This window comes from Cynoglossus semilaevis, chromosome 2 (assembly GCF_000523025.1).
Source record: "Cynoglossus semilaevis isolate Cse_v1.0 chromosome 2, Cse_v1.0, whole genome shotgun sequence".
NCBI lineage: Eukaryota > Metazoa > Chordata > Actinopteri > Pleuronectiformes > Cynoglossidae > Cynoglossus > Cynoglossus semilaevis.
In genome coordinates, this window is record NC_024308.1 from 5,687,119 (window position 1) to 5,706,840 (window position 19,722).

At 41.1% G+C, this 19,722-nt stretch overlaps 2 protein-coding genes across 2 annotated transcripts in view; both read left to right on the forward strand.

Annotated features, from left to right (window-relative positions):
• The first annotated feature begins 1,283 nt into the window (after window positions 1-1,283).
• LOC103395207 (sentrin-specific protease 5-like) lies at window positions 1,284-9,794 on the forward strand. Its single transcript, XM_008332841.3, has 10 exons — window positions 1,284-1,436; window positions 2,534-4,155; window positions 4,784-4,889; window positions 5,146-5,293; window positions 5,403-5,450; window positions 5,562-5,639; window positions 6,123-6,260; window positions 6,536-6,619; window positions 7,367-7,417; window positions 7,718-9,794. Exons 2-10 carry the CDS (start codon window positions 2,766-2,768, stop codon window positions 7,826-7,828), a joined length of 2,154 nt encoding a protein of 717 aa, XP_008331063.1. The 5' UTR covers window positions 1,284-1,436; window positions 2,534-2,765; the 3' UTR covers window positions 7,829-9,794.
• Window positions 9,795-10,746: 952 nt separating this feature from the next.
• The window catches only part of pde4ba (phosphodiesterase 4B, cAMP-specific a), a 109,479-nt gene continuing 100,503 nt past the window's right edge, over window positions 10,747-19,722 (forward strand). Inside the window, exons 1-2 of the mRNA XM_017030679.2 lie at window positions 10,747-11,065; window positions 18,482-18,578. Coding sequence (XP_016886168.1) covers window positions 18,537-18,578 — 42 coding nt within the window. The 5' untranslated portion in view covers window positions 10,747-11,065; window positions 18,482-18,536. The remainder of the gene's footprint in view (window positions 11,066-18,481; window positions 18,579-19,722) is intronic.

Sequence of the window (19,722 nt, forward strand, 5' to 3'; positions counted from 1 at the left end):
AAAAAAAAAACTCAACCTCTGCCAGTGACTGCTGCTGCACCACCTTTAACCCCCGTCAACTCCCACCTCCTCCCAGTTTTTATTTCATCTCAAGTGCAAATGACATCAGTAATGCTTAATATTAATATGTCCCTCTGTTTATGTTTACATATAAATGTTGTTCTTGCATTGAATTACATCAGGAATGTTGTACATTTGCTGTAATAAAGAAATATATGAATTACTGTGACAACTGTGTTAACTACGTACAAGTGTGAACCATATGATTTACCAATAGTTGCTTAATTAACCTATGCATAGTAACATGGCAAAAAAAAGAGAAAGAAATACCAAGTACTCACCATTAACACCCTAACACTTTATTTCTACCATGGTTTTTTTTTCATTGACATTGTTACATATTCCATACATTTTCTTTCTGTATTAGTGCCAAAGTCCTGGATGTGAAGTGTGAAAAATTTCTCTTAGTTTTTGTGGTTCAGATGTAACTCATGCTTGTGAAGAATATTATACAATCCTTTATGAACAGAAAGGCAAAAAAGGAATTATTTTGTCACTATTTTACTAAAACTAATGCAGAAATCCTGTAAAAGTAAGCTTTAATATTCCTCAAAATGTATGTGTAAAAGTCTCAAACTTTGCTGTCTAAAATATTTTGGATTGTATGCAGCATTGGTTTATTGCATGTTGCACCTATTAAGTTTTTTTGTCATTCAAAAGTTTAACAAGTTTGTACATTATCTGTGGTATTTTTCTTTTTTACTTGTAAAAGAAATAATGTCATTACTTTGATAAGGCTGGGAAACACTGGTGTCAGGAAATCCAGTGATTGTGTGTATATTCTCCATATGTTACATTTATTGTTGAAATGTTAATTTTGTACTTAGTTCATTTACTTTCTTTGTCTTATAGTTTTATTTATTATTTTTCAGTTTTAGATTTTTATAATTAAAGATTACCAGGATACACTTTGAGATGTGTTGTTATTTTAATAATGTTATTTATTCATTCTAATAATATCAGACTGGGGTTAAAAAAAATAAAATAAAAAGGTTTTACTATAGGTTCACACCAGACAAATAAACACATTTTGAGCACTAGAAACGTTTTTCTGATAAAACAAAGAACAGCCTGCTTTATAACAATATTTATGTGGTCAACAGACCTTTGAAATGTTTAGATCGATGAACATATACTATAAACTACGACTCAAAAATGAAGGGAATTTGGTTGACAACTGCCAACAGATGGCAGTAGAACATAAACCTACATAGAAATTGACATTTACGCGCCATAGAAGAAGAGGTGACTTCGAGTTTGTGACGGAAAGAACCGAAGTTGAGGTTGGCGCCATGACGCAATCAATGGGCGACTATCGTTCGTTTTGTTTCCTCGAATCGTGGTGATATGTAATTGTTTGTTATCCCACTGATAAGGTACAGTAGAATTTCCCCTTTGCAACTTTTTATCATCGTTTTTCTACTAATCACCACTTCTGACACTGACTCGCGGCTCCTTCACTGTCTGCGGGAGCCTCCAACTTCCTCCTAAAAATGGAGGAAATGTGAGCAGTGGCTGCTTTGTGTTTGTTGTCTCTTTGGCCGTCGCTAGCAGCGAAAGCAGCGGGCTGTTGGGGGAGATGATTCACCGATGACGAGTATTTAAAAAAGACACCTCAGACCTAATTCTGAAGGCTATTGGCGGATTATTTTACAAGCGTGAACGCGGAGATACTGCAGTGGCCCGACGCACAATATTTAATAACACTAGCCGTAGCTGTATTCATTTATTCTAACTTGATTGCGTTTGCGAGATTATCTAAAAATATGCTGCCGAGAATTAGACACAGAAATAATACAACGGCATTACGTTATTGTTTCGCTGCTCAGAAAATATTATTCGTAACTAAAGCGTCGCCTGTTCCACACTCAGGGCTAATTAAAGAAACACAGCACCAGAACTTCCTATAGTTTTTGCACGAGTTCGTATTATCGGTACTTTTGAGCTCTCGTATTTGATTCGTAAAGTATCTAGTCGTATGAATATTACCTCTATACAATTGCGTTGGATGTTAACAAGCATAGATCTTAAATGGCACTAATTGCAATACAAATGCCCTTTCGTCACGCTTTTGTCACTTTTAATCACGCGTACAAAAAATCTCAATCACCTCCTAAACCAAAATGTACAATAATATGATTTAGATTTTTATATATAATTAGTCTGCTGGTGTTGGACTTTTAGTAGGTAGTATTGCTTCATTAAAAGTATTTTGTACTTTGCTAATTACTTGCTGTCACAATTTATGACATACATTATTATATGTGATCATACTGCATTTTGCTTGTATTGCTGATCTACTTTAATACAGTTTGGTCCTTTACTTTGAGTGTGTTTATTCTATTTGGCTAATAAAACATGTCATGTAAGGCTGTTGAACATTTCAAATTAGAGGGAAACTAAAACGAATCTGTTCTCTTCTCTGTCTGTTCGTTGTTTTGTCTTCTGTTTCCTTCCTGACCTTACTCTGTAGGATACAATCTACGGCCTGATTACAACAGAGGAACACATGACAAACATGAAGGTCACCTTAATGTAACGCCACGTGCACAGTCACAGTGCAACTGTCACAGTGGTGGAAAAAAAAAATCAAACTATTCAGACATTTTAATGCATACAAATTTAAAGGATACAAATAACGGAGGAGAACAGGAGTGTGGAGCGGCAGAGTCGGGGATGGGGCTGGAGAGCCTCAGGAGGACGTCATGGTTCACAGCGACTCCAACTCCCTAATGACAACAAATCCATCAGCACCACCCCAGTTAACGGCTCCTGCGACAGAACCTCTCCTCCATGAAGCACCTCCTCTGGTGCCTCCAACTGGAGATAACACTGGTCAAGACTCTTCCCAACCTTCCATCCTCAGCACAGACCTTCCTGCTAGCTCAGACCTGAGTCAGTCCTCCATACCATCTTCCACATTTAAAACCAACCCAAGTCCCTCATTTGCCAAGATCTCTCCACAGACGCCTGCTCTGATCCCAGTCAATGGCCGTACGTCAGGCAGGAAGAGGACGCCTAAGGCCTGTGACTGCTGTGGACCTAACGGCAAAGGACACAATGCCATCAAAACCTACAGCAGAGGGAGGGGTAGGGGTAGAGGGAAGAGCATTGTTAAGGATATCGGGGAAACTCCAAAACGAAAAGCAAGTCAGTTGACACAAATCACTAGCTTTGATTTGACCAATGAGACTGCACAAGATGCAGATATCGAAAATAACACACAAAATAAGATGCAGAAGACCGGAATGGATGCTGAGTCACAGCCACACACTCTTCCTCCACTACCTGCCGTCCCACTGCTCAGTGGCTCTGTAACAAACTGTGTGGAGAATGTGAGTTCACAGAGAAATGAGGACAAGTTAATGAAAGGGACAGCGGTTGGTGCTGATGGAGGTAACAGTGGTCTGGAGATGGGACTGTCAGGAATGACAGGCAGGGGCGAGGCTGTGGTTAGAGGAAGAGGAGGGAAGAGGATGATGGGCCCTAAATCTGCATCCAATCTTAACGTGGACATTGGAATTAATAAATGGAGTGATGGTGTTTTGGTCGTTGGTTCAAAAACAGATTTTGCGGCTAAATCAGCGGAGGTGCTGAGTGAGAAGAAGAGCAAGGACGCAGAGCTGGAGAGTGGAGATCAGACTCCATGCAGTGTTGTCAAATCTCTGTTTGAAAATGGAGACACGGTGAACCTGTCTGACTCTGAGCCTGAAGGAGACGATAAGGACAATGACATGATCATGTGTCAACAAGAAAACGGTCTGCAGTCAGATGGGTTCAGCTACGAGTCCCGCTCCTTACCTGCTCAGAATCAGGACTCTGCGATCCAGGTGGACCAGAGCGATACTTTGTCCAATGGAGCCATTCAAAACCATGCGTCCACACCCATGGCGTTAGAAACACCTCATCTGAACCAGGGACCTGTTACAGTGTGGACGGTTCACCACCAGTGGGCTTTACGAGACCACAGACTCTACTGTCAGGCAGGGACCTGGGAGAAGAAGGAGGAGGAGAAGGAGGTGACACAGGGGGCTGGGACGTACGGGAACTCACACAATGAAGAAAAGTTGTTGCAGCTGACTGATATGGTCCATGGTAAGATGGATGTTTAAATCAGTGTTTGTCAAATGGTGGTTTGAGTCCCAGTATTGGCTGCTAAAATTGGACTCTACAGTCAATACCTGCTGTCCTTTGAAGTTATCATTGTCACTTTAAATACATACAAAGGACAACCAAAGGTGTCCATCAGCTCCGTATGTTCAGTACTTATTTGGATATTACGTTCACAAAATATATAAAGTAACATTGAAGCTATTGATTTTAGCCATAATTCTTGCCACAATTACGAAATTCACCTTACACTTGTTCAGTGGTGGGTGTTTCTACCTTGAATCCATTCATCTGTTGATCTTTTGAATGCTGTTAGAAATAAGGATGATGGGGAAAAGAAGAAAAAAGATTAATAATTCTTGCCACAATTACGAAATTCAACTTACACTTGTTCAGTGGTGAGTGTTTCTACCTTGAATCCATTCACCTGTTGATCTTTTGAATTAATGATGTGGAAAAGCAGAAAAAAGATTCAAGAACTACAGTCGTAGTCCTGTGAGAAACAGAGAAAATGTAAATGTACAGGAATACGCTCACTCTTGACACAGTTTTGTATGTTGTGTACGTGTCCTGCAGTTAAGTCACTGTGTGACGATTCATTATTATTTTGTAGATTTTCTAGAAAGCTTTTACATGAAGTATGGAAGTTTCATTCCTCTGAGTGAGACTGACGTGGTGGAGCACCTGAAGAAGCACGGCAACTCTGATCACAGCAAATGGTATGTATATCATTTCATATATATTATATGTATGTATATATTGTATATATGTGTGTATACATCTATTTGTTAATTTATATATTTTAATGTGCATATTATTATTTTTTTGTTGTAAATGAAGCATTTTGGTTAAGTCAAATTTATCAAATCAAAATTAATTTATATTTTCCATAACAATTTAAAATATTCACCTTCAGTCCTATGTATCAAAAGTTGTTTTAAAATTTTTCTCTTCTCCTGTGTGTGACTTTCCAAGGGGTCTGAACATTAAGGCGGAGGTGAGCAGGTACAGGTCAGGTTTGGCCTCCGCTCCAATCGCGGGCTTCAAAGTGATGCATAACAAACACAACCTGAGCCTGGAGGACCTGAGCACGCTGGAGGAACAGAACTGGCTCAATGATCAGGTAAAAAAAAGGAAAACAGAGTCTCTCCGCTTCCTCTATTTATTTATTTTTTATTGGGATCAAGTGTTCGATGCCAGTAAACCTTTGGACTTTTCTTGTTCCGGTGTAGATCATAAACATGTATGGAGAACTTATAATGGAAGCCACGGGACACAAGGTAAATCAGTGATGAAACGCTGTACTGTCACATACAGGATGATTCTCTGGGTCTGTGCTGTCTGTGCTGGAGTGACTACAATGACTGTGTTCTGTTATTTTTATGTTTCAGGTTCATTTTTTCAACAGCTTTTTCCACAAGCAGCTGGTCGCCAAGGGTTACGATGGTTGTGAGAGATGGACAAAAAAGGTGTTTAGTTTTTTCTTTGCTTTGCAATTTTAACAAATGCAAACTGGTGTCGATCAAAGATGGTGCAATTGATGCAAATTGGATAAAATTTAAAAAAAATAGACTTTATATTTTTTTAAAGAGAAAAGGGCAAAATAAATTATTAACTGAGACCTGTGTGACTCACCTCTGAGTGAAATGTGAATTGAGAATACAAAACAGTTGTTATTTTACATGTAGAATTATTTTATTCTCATTGTTTAAAAAACTGCTAAAGAGTCTGTTGTCTGGAGGGGAGATTCATACTTTTTCAGCAGCGCCCCCAGGTGTAGATAAGATTAACATCCAGCTCCTCTTGACTTGTTATAATAGCTCTCAGAAAAGCTGTAACAGTTTTAACAAAAGTTTCTAACTGTTGTTTATCGTTCAAACTGTTTCAAACTGTTAATGTCTATGGTTGTTCCCCAGTGAAACTCAGGCCAAACTTGTCTTTGTGAATGTCAGGTCGACCTCTTCTCCAAGTGGCTGCTGCTAATTCCCATTCATTTAGAAATCCACTGGTCCCTCGTCACGGTGACCATGGCAACCAAAACCATCAGCTACTACGACAGCCAGGGCATCGTCTTCAGACACACCACAGACGTGAGTGAATGGAAAGTGTGTTAAAGATGACTGTAGCCGATTTTAAATAACTGTGACGAATACTAATGTGTCTGAGATGAGTCAAAGTGAAGGAGTGAAAAAAAATTACTTTTTAAATATTCTCCAGAAATATTAAAAAGTTCAGAAAATTCATCCACAGGAATTGAATGATAAACATATTAGGTTCAGCCACCAAGGAGAATGTTACTGAATTAAGCTATAAATAAATACACTGGTAAAATAAGTGTTGTGTGTGTGTGTGTGTGTCCGAACAGAACATTATGAAGTACCTTCAGTCTGAGGCCAAGGAGAAGGAACAAACGTCTTTTCAGAAAGGCTGGAAAATTACTATCATCAAGGTAAACCTCCGTCCTGATTGTAATAGCCGCCCTGTGTCCTGAAGGTGCAGTTAGTGTGGGTTAAAGACACAAAGAGGAAACCACCACCTTGTTGTCATCCTGATTATAATTAAGACTGGACTTCACATTGGTGATGTAGGTCCCCTCAGGAGGGAAATCAGGATTGACCTCTTCAAATACAGATCATCTCAAGTTTATGGGAACTAATTGCTAATGACTGGAAAATTTAAATGACCCACTTGTCCATTTGGCAGCAGAAAGTCCTCAGATATTTTAAACTCAAGGGGACACAGAGTTCTGCTGCTTTACTCATGTCATCGACTTACAGCATACGTTTGTGGCTACTTCGCCATATCCCATAAATTTCTTAAGAAAATCTATTTTCATCAACATTTGCTTGTGAACTAGTTGGCAAACAGACGGACGCACCACCACCCGGCGATGTACGCACTAGACAGTTGTTTGATTTCACCGGTTGTTCCACGTTGCCATGCATTGGATTGTGCTACATTTGCTATATTTTTTTTTGGTTTTTTTGGGAACTTTTTGCCTTTCATTCCCAAGCGTAAGTCAGACTCTTTTGACGTGTAATGGCGAAAATGGTATTCCGACACAAAGGCACCCCGCTCCACCATAGACAGTAGTAACGCTGTTTTTATGTACACTAAATTCACTCAGTATTTTCACGCTCCACTCTCTGTGACGTCTTCTGTCTTCTCTGCTTGACTGTCTTTGTTGACTCCTCAGGGTATTCCTCAGCAGAAGAACGACAGCGACTGTGGAGTCTTCGTCCTGGAGGTGAGACTTTGGTTTTTTTTTTCCACATCACAAATCATTTTTCATTCACACTTCCCTTCATCGCTCTTCTCCATTTCACAACAACCGTCTTTCATCACAGTAGAAGAAATAAATCACATCTTTTACCATCGTCTCCACTGCCGTCTCAGGTCCACAGTGGGACGATTTGCTCGGTCTCCAGGGGAGGGAGTAAAGACATTAATGAGAAGCTTCTGTCAACACCCACGCTGTATTAGGGAGTCTTTGGGTTATTATGTCTCACTCTCGTTGTGCCTGTCTGTCTGTCTGTCTGTGTGTCAGTACTGCCGTCGTCTCTCAGTGAAGCAGCCACTGCTCTTCAGTCAGGAGGACATGCCTCGCATCCGCAAGAGAATCTACAAGGAACTGTGCGACTGTCGCTTCGACGCTTGAACGACCAACTGACATCTGTCCTCGACTGCTGCCTACGGGTTTTTTTTGGTATCGTCTACGCCCGGCCAGACACACACGGGCACTGACGCACACAGTCTGTTACACAAACAAACACAGTTTGACTTCCTTGTTTTCCCAGAATGCCGCAGTCACTCTCACTCTGAACTCTTGACACAGAGTCACGAGACGCTGTCACCAGGCTATGTTGACACTCTACAGCTAGTCAGTCGGAGTGTTTCTTTCTTCTTTTTTTTTTTTTAATGCAAACTTGAAAAGAACTACTGACGTGGCCCCCTACTGACCTCCCGCCAAGAATGCTGGACCAGAACACTTCTGTTTTGATTTTGAATTCTGTCATCAAACATCCCGAGAATTTCAACCCCAGCAGCTCGTCTTTGACTGAGGATGCAGACGATGGAGCGGTCTGGACCAATAGAGAGCGACTTTGTCTCCCTGGTGGAGTGGCCTTTTCTCACAGAGTGGACTTTTTGAGCTGGAAGATTTTGAGAACAGTTTTATGTTGGATTCACAGCAGTAACATGCCTATAAATATACACATTAATGAAGTGGAGCTGTGTGACCCAGTGGACCAACTGTTCACTTTGTACTTGAACACTTGAGTTGGTTATATTTAACCATAGGGCTGGGCGATGTGCTTTACAAAAAAAAAACTCAATATTTCCCCCCATGAGACGGAAACAAAATCAGCAAAGCCAAGTTTCTTTTTATAGAGTACACATGTAACTGAAAAGTAAAAGTACATAGTTATAAATACACATTAAATAAAGTACACTGAACTAAAAGCTATTTGCTTCCACGTATATAAAAACCTGTATTGTGTTGGAGACAAACGTTCACGATAGCTACAGTTAACGGACATGACGGTTACATAAATCATATTGTTACGCCACCTACAGTATTGAGGAGAGCCCAGGTGGTGAGTGCACATGAGGAGCTTTTAGTTTAGGTTTGAATATAGCAGGAAAAGCTCTGAACAGTGACGCTGCACTCAACCTCTCACTCTCATTCGTCTCACCCACAAACTCCCCCCTTTCATAAGTGACGGCTTGAACTTTTGCTTTGCACTGGTTCCCAGTACTGTTCTTTCTCTGCTCATCTGATTCTATAAACCCAAGTCACTGACTAGTAACCAAGCTTTTCTCAACCAGTAAAAGTTTCCTTCCCTGATAATGTAGGAATAGCCAGCCTCCTGCCCTGGTTTGGCCTTTTTGTCACTCAGTGTGAGGTGAGAGGGCAGAGCAGGGTGGAGTCCAGAAACAAACAAACTGAATTATTGTTATGAATCAAATTGTATCATTTCAGGGTAAGAGAACATATGTGGTTATTATCAGTGATGTATCGCCCAGCCCTGTTTAGGCTTTTGCACGTACGAAGGGTAATCGTGGTAGAGTGCAGAGAATCAGCTGAATGTAATATTGTGTTTTCTTCCCAGCAGCCTCTTGTGTTAAGGCTGAGGCCACAGTTGGACCATGGCTTGAAACAGACAGTTCTTCTTCATCAGGTTTTTCTTTTTATTTCAATGTCTGCTCCTGAACTTATTTCTTGCTAAAATTCCAGGGATTTGTTTTTTCACTTATATTTTTGCCGTAATCAGCTTTTTACTGTAGGTTTTGCACATGCATTCTCCTGAAAATATTGTTTTAAGTTAAGTTAAGTTGCTGTTTTTTTACAGAGCTGTACAGCCTGCGGCTGTGAGTACTTCCTTTCCTTCTCCAGCTTTATCTGGTCACTGCTCAGTGTGACGGCATTAACAGAGAAACAGGTGGACCTCAGTCATCGCAGTCGGAATTCTCTCCAACCTCGGTTTAGTTGTTATATTCATTTATATAGTATATTTACAGATTGTATTGTACCTTTACTGTCCTGTAACTGTAAATACTTGCTACAACTAAAACCACAACTGTTTTTATTGTTGTTATTAAACGGCAGATACTGTTGGGAGACTCAGACTTGATTTGTCGCCTTTATAGGCTCCTTGGTAAAATATTACAGTACAACCAGGACTGGGAGACTGACTCCCTTTACCCTCGTACCAACTCTAACGTATTTCCAAGTCTAAACACTGATAACACTGCAGCAGTTTTTAACCACAACAAAATACTGACCTGTGCTGTTACTGTCCTATACTTTCCTGTGTTTTACTTCACTACACCATACAATAAAACACTATTTATTACTACAGTGTTATATTACCGGTCATCCCCCCACCTTCCCCTGGTCTCTCTCAGAAGTTCCACTTCAAAATGATCCAACTTCCACCGAGTAATGTCATATTTTACAATGAATCAAAATCAATGACATCAGTCCAGTTGTGACATCATCACGTCATCCTTAAAGAATGTCCGCGCCTGTCATGGCTCTGTTCCCCGCCCCACACTTTGAGTTTTCTGCACTACACTATACTACACTACACTATACTACACTATACTATACTACACTACACTATACTAAACTATACTACACTACACTATACTACACTACACTATACTACACTATACTTGTACTACACGTCCTTGATAACACAATACACCGTATACTACTGTGCACTACACAGATGTACTACAGTAAATCGATTACACTACACTGCTGTGCTGGTTTCTGACCCTGGAGTGTGTCCAGAAGACTTCAGCTGGTTGGGTTTTTTTTTTTCTTTAATTAAAGTGTAAAGACAGAGAGTTTTCCATGTTTGTATTCAGTGCTTGTTGACGCTGAGAGGATTTATCTGCAGCTGAAGTCTGCGTCTCTGCGTCTGCGTCTCTGTGTCTCTGCCTGATGTTAATGAACACAGGGTTTGGCTGTTTGAATGGGAAACACCAGATGAAATCTCAGAGCGCCCTCCGCCTCCTTCACCCCCCCTCCCTCACCCCTCCCAACATAAAGGAGCTGATTCCTGGAACCGTGGATCCTGTGGAGGCTGAACCGTACACCGTGATGCTGCCGCCGGGACAAACTGAGACCAGGGATTTACTTCTGTTAACGCGTCAGTTTGGGCTTCAGATATAAACAGAAGAAGAGGCTGGTGTTATCAGACCGTGTCGATGACTGTGTGGAGTCACGTCGTCCCAGTAAAGGATGGACAAAAACACTGACTCGGACGGAATAAAAGCTGGTTTTTGGCGGTTGTGATGTGACAGCGCTGTGAAGGTCCGACCTGCAGACGGCGTCGGGATTCCCTTTGTCCCCCACGTGTGGACGGAGCTGAGGAGTCGACACGAGGTAAAAGAAATTAAATTAAAACTCGTAAAGTGTAGAATTAAAGAGGCTTTTCTCGGGTTTTTCCCGACAGAAAACAGACTTGTTTGTCCCGCTTTGTTTGGCCAAGTTCAGCCCTGAACGCAGGTGTTCCCCGTCTGTCATTAGGATCCAGTTCGATTTAATTCAATCTTCGTATGAAAATCTAAAGTATTTAATCCTTTAACTAATAAAGTTAATGCTGAATGTAGCTCTACGTCAATGTCAGACATAGTTGGTTCGGTCCTGTCGTTCTGCCTCAACAAATAATTATTCAAACGATAACAAAATAAACCGTCATTTTGGTTGTAGCTTCCCCTACTATACCGTTAGAGGGTGCTAATGTACTCAGGTTAAAACTATTTTTTTTAAATTTTAAGTATTATCTTTATTATACAAATCTTAACATTTAAACATTTTACTTCAATAACAGGTCATGTGTTTAGCTTTAGAGGCTAAAATTGACTTTTGTTTTGTTCCTTTCTTAACGGTCACCACACCAATAGTTCGCAAAGTGATTTAGCATCATTTTTATTTTATTTTATTCTGGACGCCCTTTATGACCAATGGGAATCAAACACTGAACTTTCTGCATGTCAGGGGCAGAGTTAGAGACTGGGTTGTTGTATAAGTTTACTCACCCAGACTCATCCAGACTCACCCAGACTTGGTGTTAATTTTGGAGTCACTGGTGTATTGTGTAGCACCAGGTCGAGGACTGCACCTGTTTTCTACCAGGTCATTATTTACCATGGGCTGCATCAACGCCGTCCCCAGACACGTTGCTCATTTGGCCCAGAAGCAGACGCCCTGCTGGATGATGTAAGCACTGACCTGCTTTTAACGTATGTGTCTGCCCGTCCATCTTTTGCCCACAGTGTGTTCAGTTAAGACTCGGAGCGCTCCACACTGTCACCGAGCGTGGATCAAAGATGTTTCAGTTTATGGACAGAGCAGCAGTTTTCAGACTTTCTGTCACGACTCAGTGAATGTGCAACGGAGTGAACGCAGGAGTTTTCACATCCTCCGAATGAATCACAGGATAGCAGTAAATTAATGACAATTATTCGTTATCGAAATGACTCAATCGTTTTATAATTAGTGAGTCAACCTTTCTGGATTATGTAATATCTTTAAGATGGTAAGAAACGTTATCGGTTTTTCCTCTGATAATGAAAACCCAACAAGGCAATGTTCTGGGTTTCGCCATATGAGGTGTGCCCTAAAAATAGTTTTGGGGATAAACGGCTGAATATTAAAGCGAAGGTCACTAGATGGCAGTATTGCAGCTCATTTAATTAATCGCATACTTATACAGTGGTTTGTACCGAACGTATCGATATCAGTTGATATCGCAATCGGAAATTAAGTGTTTGGACATTTTCGCATATCAGATATCGACAGAAAGTTAATATCGGACATCCCTACAAATTAAGCAATTAATTATATGGAAAGATGTAGCTTCATGGATTTAGTGGAAGGTAATTACTGTGCATCTTGATGATAACTTTAGTTTTTTTTTTTTATCAATTTATTTATTTATTTATTCATTGCCTGGTAACAGCTGTGAATAATCATTTGTTCTTCATCTACATGAGAGGCACATCAGTCCTTTCTGGATATGCTGTTCATTTCTATTTATTGATTGTTATTTTAACCTGACTGGCCATTGATTTTGTCACTGACGGGGAGGGAGGAATAAGAGGTAAAACTAAAGGATTATCTCGTAGCTCTTGGATGAAAGTCACCCACCGTAGGCCGGCGTACACACACGATAAACCCAGAAGAAGATTCTGATTAGGTCTGCTTCGCTCTAATCTATTTTTTAAACCTGTCTGACCCACTTTCAACCTCATGAATCCTCTTCTCCCTTTATTTATTTTTTTTATATATAGAAATCTGTGTTACTGACAACCAAGTCAGTCTACACTTGTCATGAGGCTCCATCTCTTCCATCTCCTGGGCCTCAGTTCTTCCACATCACTGGCTTCCGTGTGTGCTGCTGTGACTCACAGCCTTCTGAACGTCCCAGCTCTTTGTGAACTATTATTACAACCTCTGTAGGTGTTGCTCCCGTGTCTCCTTGGCACGAGTGAGTGGGACGCTACAAAATACAGGAGTACAACGCCGGTTGTTATTTTACAGTCATCTGAGGAGAATGTCAGACGGTGAAGGTGACATTCCGGGGTCAGCGTTGACATTCTCTCACAGGCGAGGGCTGTCAAAGTGTGGGTTTCTCTGAGTATTTCTTCAACCGCAGACCAGCCTGTGTTTACTGCAGTACAACAGAGTACAACCAAAGTATGATGCAATATAGATTTATGTCCCTGCTAAAAGAAAAAAAAAAACGGCGTTCTTTTTGCTTTAACCACTGAGCTCTTTTGTCCCTAAAGTCCGATCCCACCATTGTCAGTCCAGTGTATGGATTATTGAAGGTGTGACTCAATATCAGGCTCAGCTCTGCTCTCAGCGGGACAGAAGTAAAAGGTCAGGCCACTCTCCTGTCCTCTGGATGACAGTGGTGTGTGTTAATTGTCCACAGGAAGTTTGGAGCTGCACAGTTATATTTGGTTGTTTATTAAACCCTGGCAGAAAATGTTCCTTCATGACAGAGCTGCTCTGCATCAAATGAAGACGTGGGAACGTGCCAACAACCAATTAACAATCTGAATGAACAAACTTCATTCATTTTTTATTTATTTTTTTTGGTAGGAAAACAAAGCGTCACGGCGTCGGTTTCTAACCAAACAGTGTGTGTCTGTTGTGTCAAAGCTGTGATGTGTCAGTTTAAACCCCAGGAGAGAGTTGTTTTTTTTTTCTTCAGTGTAAGTGTTTGCAGAATATTGTGGAAACGTCACTTCTGATATATGCACACTTTTGATGCATGTGCTGAGTAGCCTGAAGCTACGTGCAGTCTGAAGAGATGGTTTATATGTGTGGCTGTTTGTTTGGAGGAGCATGTGATTCATTGTATTCATGTGTGGCTGCACTCAGCGTTCTGTGAGACGTATACAGGGTTAAACAATATAAAACCACTGCTGTGGTGTTTACAATAGAAGCTGCCTTTAATCAGCTGAAAATACCACAGAAAATATGTAGATGTTGACATGGAAACGCTGTTTTATTAATAAAAGGTATTGGATATACAGTATGTGTTGTCACAAAAAATATTTTACTAGCAGTTGGAAGAACATGATTTGACGTCATTTTCATCTGAATGATGAGCATGAAAATAAAAAAATAATCCCGAATTTGTTTAAATTATTATTCTCTCTACTTCCTGTTCTTAGATGAAATGTTGTGATAATATTTTGTCTTTTTCTGTGAACATCTAAAATTCTCCACCGTCATGATCTCACCCAATAGTGAATCAGTGTGATTTTCTGGCTGACACAGACTTGGCAGGAAAAACGAGCGTCCTGCCGTGGCCTTAATGGATGTGACATTTGACAGTAGTTACGCTGCTGAACAGTGTGTACATACATTAGCCTGAGTCAAGATTAGAAAGGTGGAAACGGAGCAAGAGCGAGAGAGTGAGAGCTGTAATCACCGCAAGGACAGTCGGAGCACATTTGGAGATAATTTTCTTTTTTTTCCAAGCACATGGGGAACATGAGCTTTTATCTTTAAATGGTCTGCTCATCATCCCTGATTCAACTGTCTGCCGCCCGAATTCATAGAAGCAGCGGTTTCATAGTCATAATGAACACATATTAAGTAGTTATAAAACCGATGCCGGAGATGATTTCTGTGTTCATTTGTGAGGCTAAAAAGGCGCCAGGAAACCATCAACTTTTTTTTCTGTTATTTAATACCCACAGACAAACTCTTTGGTGTTAACGGGGGTTATCGCCCACAGTGCCACCTGCTGGATGGGGCACGTTATTTGCTCCTAAAATATAGTAAATTGAATTCAATTAATGATAGTGTCTTGAAAATAGAAAAAAAAAATACAAATACAAACCAACTGATACATATGATAACAGGAAACACCATGAATCAGCTGAAAAAATGTAAACGTTAAATAGAAACTCGAGTTTTGACTGACATGAGAGATAATGAAATTAAAGAGGAAATCCTTTCCTACAATCGTGTTGTCGTTCCTGGCAACAGTTCCCGGTTAATTAAAGCTGGATTTGTCCGGTTGACCTTGCAGTCGATCAATGTGCGTTTGACCTGATGTTACACTGTGGAAATCGATAGCAGGGTGAATTGACGGAGATATTGACAGACGTGATAATCCAAAACACTCAGACTGGAACAATGATGGAGCAGAAATGAACAAGGTCACACGGTGTGATTCTGTCTGTTGTCTGGTCTGTCTGTTCTCAGAATGGACCACAATCACTGCCTCGTTATGAGCAGTTTTCATAGATGGACTTATTTAAATCTATTCATTCTAGTTCTGTCGCTCTACTTTATGGTTCACTGTTTCTGATGCTTTGGTGTTGATTTTACATATTCATGTAATAATAGTGAGTGAACTGGTTCTCCAGGTCACAGATCTTCTAATCATTAACAGGAGTCAAATTTTTATTTATTTATTTTTCTTCACCTCTGTGTGCTCCGACAACAAGGCGTGACTTGTTTACTCACAGTAATACAAAGGGCTCTATGGTTCCCTCTACTGGAGTACGTGTAAACTACCTGATTTTGTACTACAGCAGCATTTTGAAACCTTAAACTTCTACCACTTTTTTCAAACTTTTGAAGTTGAGTTGAGTTTTCTGACGGATTTATTCCTACAGTTGTGTTTTGGGTTTTGATGTGAAAGTGTAGTGAGTCAAAAACTTTGGATTTAGGAACGTTTGGAACATCCGTTAGCTTGTCGTGTAGCTCCGGGATGAAAACAACGTCTGCTTGGAGTTGATTAAATAAAGAACAATATCTATATGTTGTGTTAAATGTAGCGGGCAGCTGCTACATCGACAGCTGACCGGAGCTTTTCTCCTCAAATGCCAGCGTGTCAGAGGTTTCTGAGGAGCCAACGCCTGTTTGTCTGCTATCTGTTCCAAGTCAGTTGAAGAAGTTGCGAGGGATTAGGGGGAGGGGGGCAAATGTGAAATGGAATTGGGCCAATATGTTAAATCTCCACATCAGTGTCGGCTTCTCTGAAAGCTGCTTTTAAAGATCCACGCCATCTGTTGAGACACCAGCGCAATTACCATTAAGTCTGTCCAAATACGGAGCAGTGTCCACATCATCATCATCTCCACCTCCGTTTGACTGGTTTGACTTTCACTGCGACAGGCCGTCGTGTGCTGCATGTTGTCATTCATGACTGCAGGATGTGTGTGTGTGTGTGTGTGTGTGTAAATACTACACACACATGGTGACCAGGGGGGATTAACCCATTCCTCATGACATCACTGTGGTACTGGGTCAAGGACATGTTGATTCTCACCCACATAATCCAAACACAACGACTTGTGGGGAAGTTGTATGTAGTAAAGTGTTTGGCTCAAGGGCCAAAATAAGGTTCGTGTTTGAGCCAATTCAGTGTTGGTTGGATATAGAATGTTCAGATATACATTTGATGTCTGCTGCCATCTAGTGGCACTACAATCAATTCATTACGATGCATGAATAAAAGAAGGAATTAAATCAATCTGTCCCTCGCGTTGTACCACATCTGTCCCATGAGCCATAGTTTGCCCACGTCTGGTGTAGTTTGTTAGAAGAGGATGTGTTGGGCAGCTTGCATTAATGGAGTTCAGTGATTTCAGTGAGAAACGTTCTTCCAATGTGATGACAGCTACACGTGCTACATCGGGTTTTTGTGTTTCTCGCTGCGATTATGCAGAAGAAAAAAAGTATATTTCAGTAAATCTGGACCAGAGGCGTTCAACTGAAAGATTAAATCCACTCACATCAGCCACATTTGTTTCCTCCACTTACTGCCCGTGTCAACCTGGTGTCACACCGACCTCACCGTGCTGCACTTTGCTCAGGCTTTTACCACCTCTGATAAATTCAACGGATGTCAGAGACACAACCGGACCATTTCCAGGTGGCAGCATCAAAGCAGTCTGCAGGAGAAAAATAGTTTAAAAAAAGCAGTAGAAGGACAGACGGTGAGGCGACAACCAGCTGCTCAGATTCTGTTCCTCACCTCCTGACGGCAGCTCCGCTGAGACACCGTGTCACCGGGACGGACGGGCAGAGAGCTCGTTATTTCTGCTTTATTAGGCTGATACATGTCACAGTCTGCTGAAGGCAACGCACTGATGACACAGTGTGTGTGTGTGTGTGTGTGTGTGTGTGTGTCTAATGTGACAGAATACGTTGTCACATTTTGCCTTGTCACAGACTGTGAAGTTGAAAACCCAGGTCAGATTATTTGTGACAAGAATGATTTTAAAACGATGTCTACATCAGTCCTGCAAAACTGAAGAAAAATTTTTTACTACATCAGTCCTGCAAAACTGAAGAAACATTTTTTTTATTTTTTTTTAAACTGTATTCCACAAGACAAATATTAGTGTCATATTGAAACACAGTTTAGCATCGAAGCTACAACAGGAGTTTTAACAGCCGAACTCCACATACACTCTCCCATCAAACCAACTGTGTTGACAGGAGTAGCATCAGCATCAGATGTGAAAAAAAAACAACTTCATATCAGGTATTAGATCTGACATTCTTATATATAGTCTTCAACATCATTTATGTGGATCCATTTATCTATTGATCTAAAATAAGTCTCAAACTAACAAAAACATTTCTCCTAAGAATCTTTATTTGACTCCAAAAACTTTTGAAGTTGTCTCTCCTCTTTTTTCCACTTCATCTTCTTGGTAGATCATATAGCAGAGTCTGGATGTTAATATAAGACGTACAGGTGTAGAATTGACTCTGATTAGCAGCGATCTCGTCTCCATCGTCCTCTGTTTCCCAGCTTCATTATGACATCACTGAAACAGTCCAGCCCACGTTTCTGCCCTGATGATTTTCCTTCCCACTAAAACCCTCTATTACTCTCTGCCCGTCCTGATGCCCCCCCCCCCCCCCCCCCCCCCCCCGCATGTTCGGCCGTCGACACAGTCCATCCAGGGTCACAGTGGGGGAACATAATGACTGTGGAATTGACTCATTACAGCCGGCCCTGGTGTCTGTTCAATTCATCTCGTCTCCTGCTTTTGAGTGATTAGCACGGGGAGAATGAAAGTGCGTTGAGCCATTAACGCAGCTTCAGCTCTGAGTTGATCACGGAGCCATTAGAGTTCGTGCTGTTCAGAACAGAAGTTACCACAAAAAAAAAAGAACGTAATTCTGCCAAAAGAGAGAGGCAGACGTCTGAAAAACTCATGGAAATAGAGACGAGTGATGATCAAAAAGAATGTTTTTTCTATAACATGTTTCCTGGTTAAATGTGACTTTTTTCCCCTATGTCTTTCCCAGGTTTGTACATGTGAAGCTGTTGGACCTAAAGCAGCACAAGGACACTTGAAGGAAGATGAGGAAGAGCAGGAGCGTCCTCACCGTGTCTCCTAACAATGTAAGGACCCAAAAATATCTCTGCGGTTACATAAGCAGCTGCACACGGCAGCCATTTGTCACAACACGCGTCAACGGTGCAGATGACTTTGTTTGCAGCTGGTTAGTGATCGATTAACAACAGATACTGACAGACACCCACAGACACCAACAGACACCCACAGACACCCACAGACACCAACACTGATGACTGACCACAGGAACTGCGGTGGTTATCATGGACAGAGTGTCAGGCTGTTGGTGTAGTGTCCCGACTGTGAGCCTACAGCTGGACAAAGTATAAAGAGGGAATTCACTTGATGACTTTGTTTGCAGCTGGTTAGTGATCGATTAACAACAGATACTGACAGACACCCACAGACACCCACAGACACCCACAGACACCAACACTGAGGATTTACACAGGCATTTACCTCAATGTTTGTTGGTTTAACTTCACTCAAAACTGAATTTTGTTCAGACGATTTCTAGACAAAACACCTCGGGGGACGGACACTCGAATAAAATGAACTAAAAATCACATTTTTGTCAAACATTAATATTTGATGCCTATTTTGGACTCTGGACTTGGGCCGGATTGGACGGCTTGGTTGGCCAGATTCGGGCCACGGGCCGCAGGTTGATAATCACTGCTGTAAACCTTGACTGTACTGTTCATTTAGGAGGTGAGTAATTTTTTTATGCTGCAGGAGTTACTCAAATGCAAGTCCCAAATTCTGGGGCGGGGGTTTGACGTGGTGACTCAACATGGTCACATGTACAGTATGTCCCCTGAAATTTTTAAATGAGTCAAAGATTCATTTGTTATAGGCAATAGACGAGCACCAGACATTTACTATCTGTCGTATGTTTTACTTCCTACTAAACCAAGGTCTTTATTTGTATATATTTCATTTATTTGGTTCAGATCCTCATCATTCTGGGAATAACCTTTTGGGATTGAACACATATGTTCTTTTTAACCCGACTTTGGTCTGTCCGTGTCCACGGCTCTTTGACTTTGTCTTTCCACTTGTTCGTGCCTGGCTGAGTCAACGCACACGACCTGCTCAGAACAAACAGCAGACAGCAGCAGTGGAAAATATCTGGCCATCGCTAATGAGTGCTTGGCAACTAATGATATTAACCTGTAACCCAGCTCCAAA

Excerpts from the sequence above, each read along its gene's own strand:
- LOC103395207 (XM_008332841.3), top strand. The coding sequence starts at position 2,766 with ATGGTTCACAGCGACTCCAACTCCCTAATGACAACAAATCCATCAGCA. Across the intron at positions 4,156-4,783 it reads GCTGACTGATATGGTCCATG|ATTTTCTAGAAAGCTTTTAC; the intron begins GTAAGATGGATG and ends ATTATTTTGTAG. Across the intron at positions 6,261-6,535 it reads TCTTCAGACACACCACAGAC|AACATTATGAAGTACCTTCA; the intron begins GTGAGTGAATGG and ends GTGTCCGAACAG.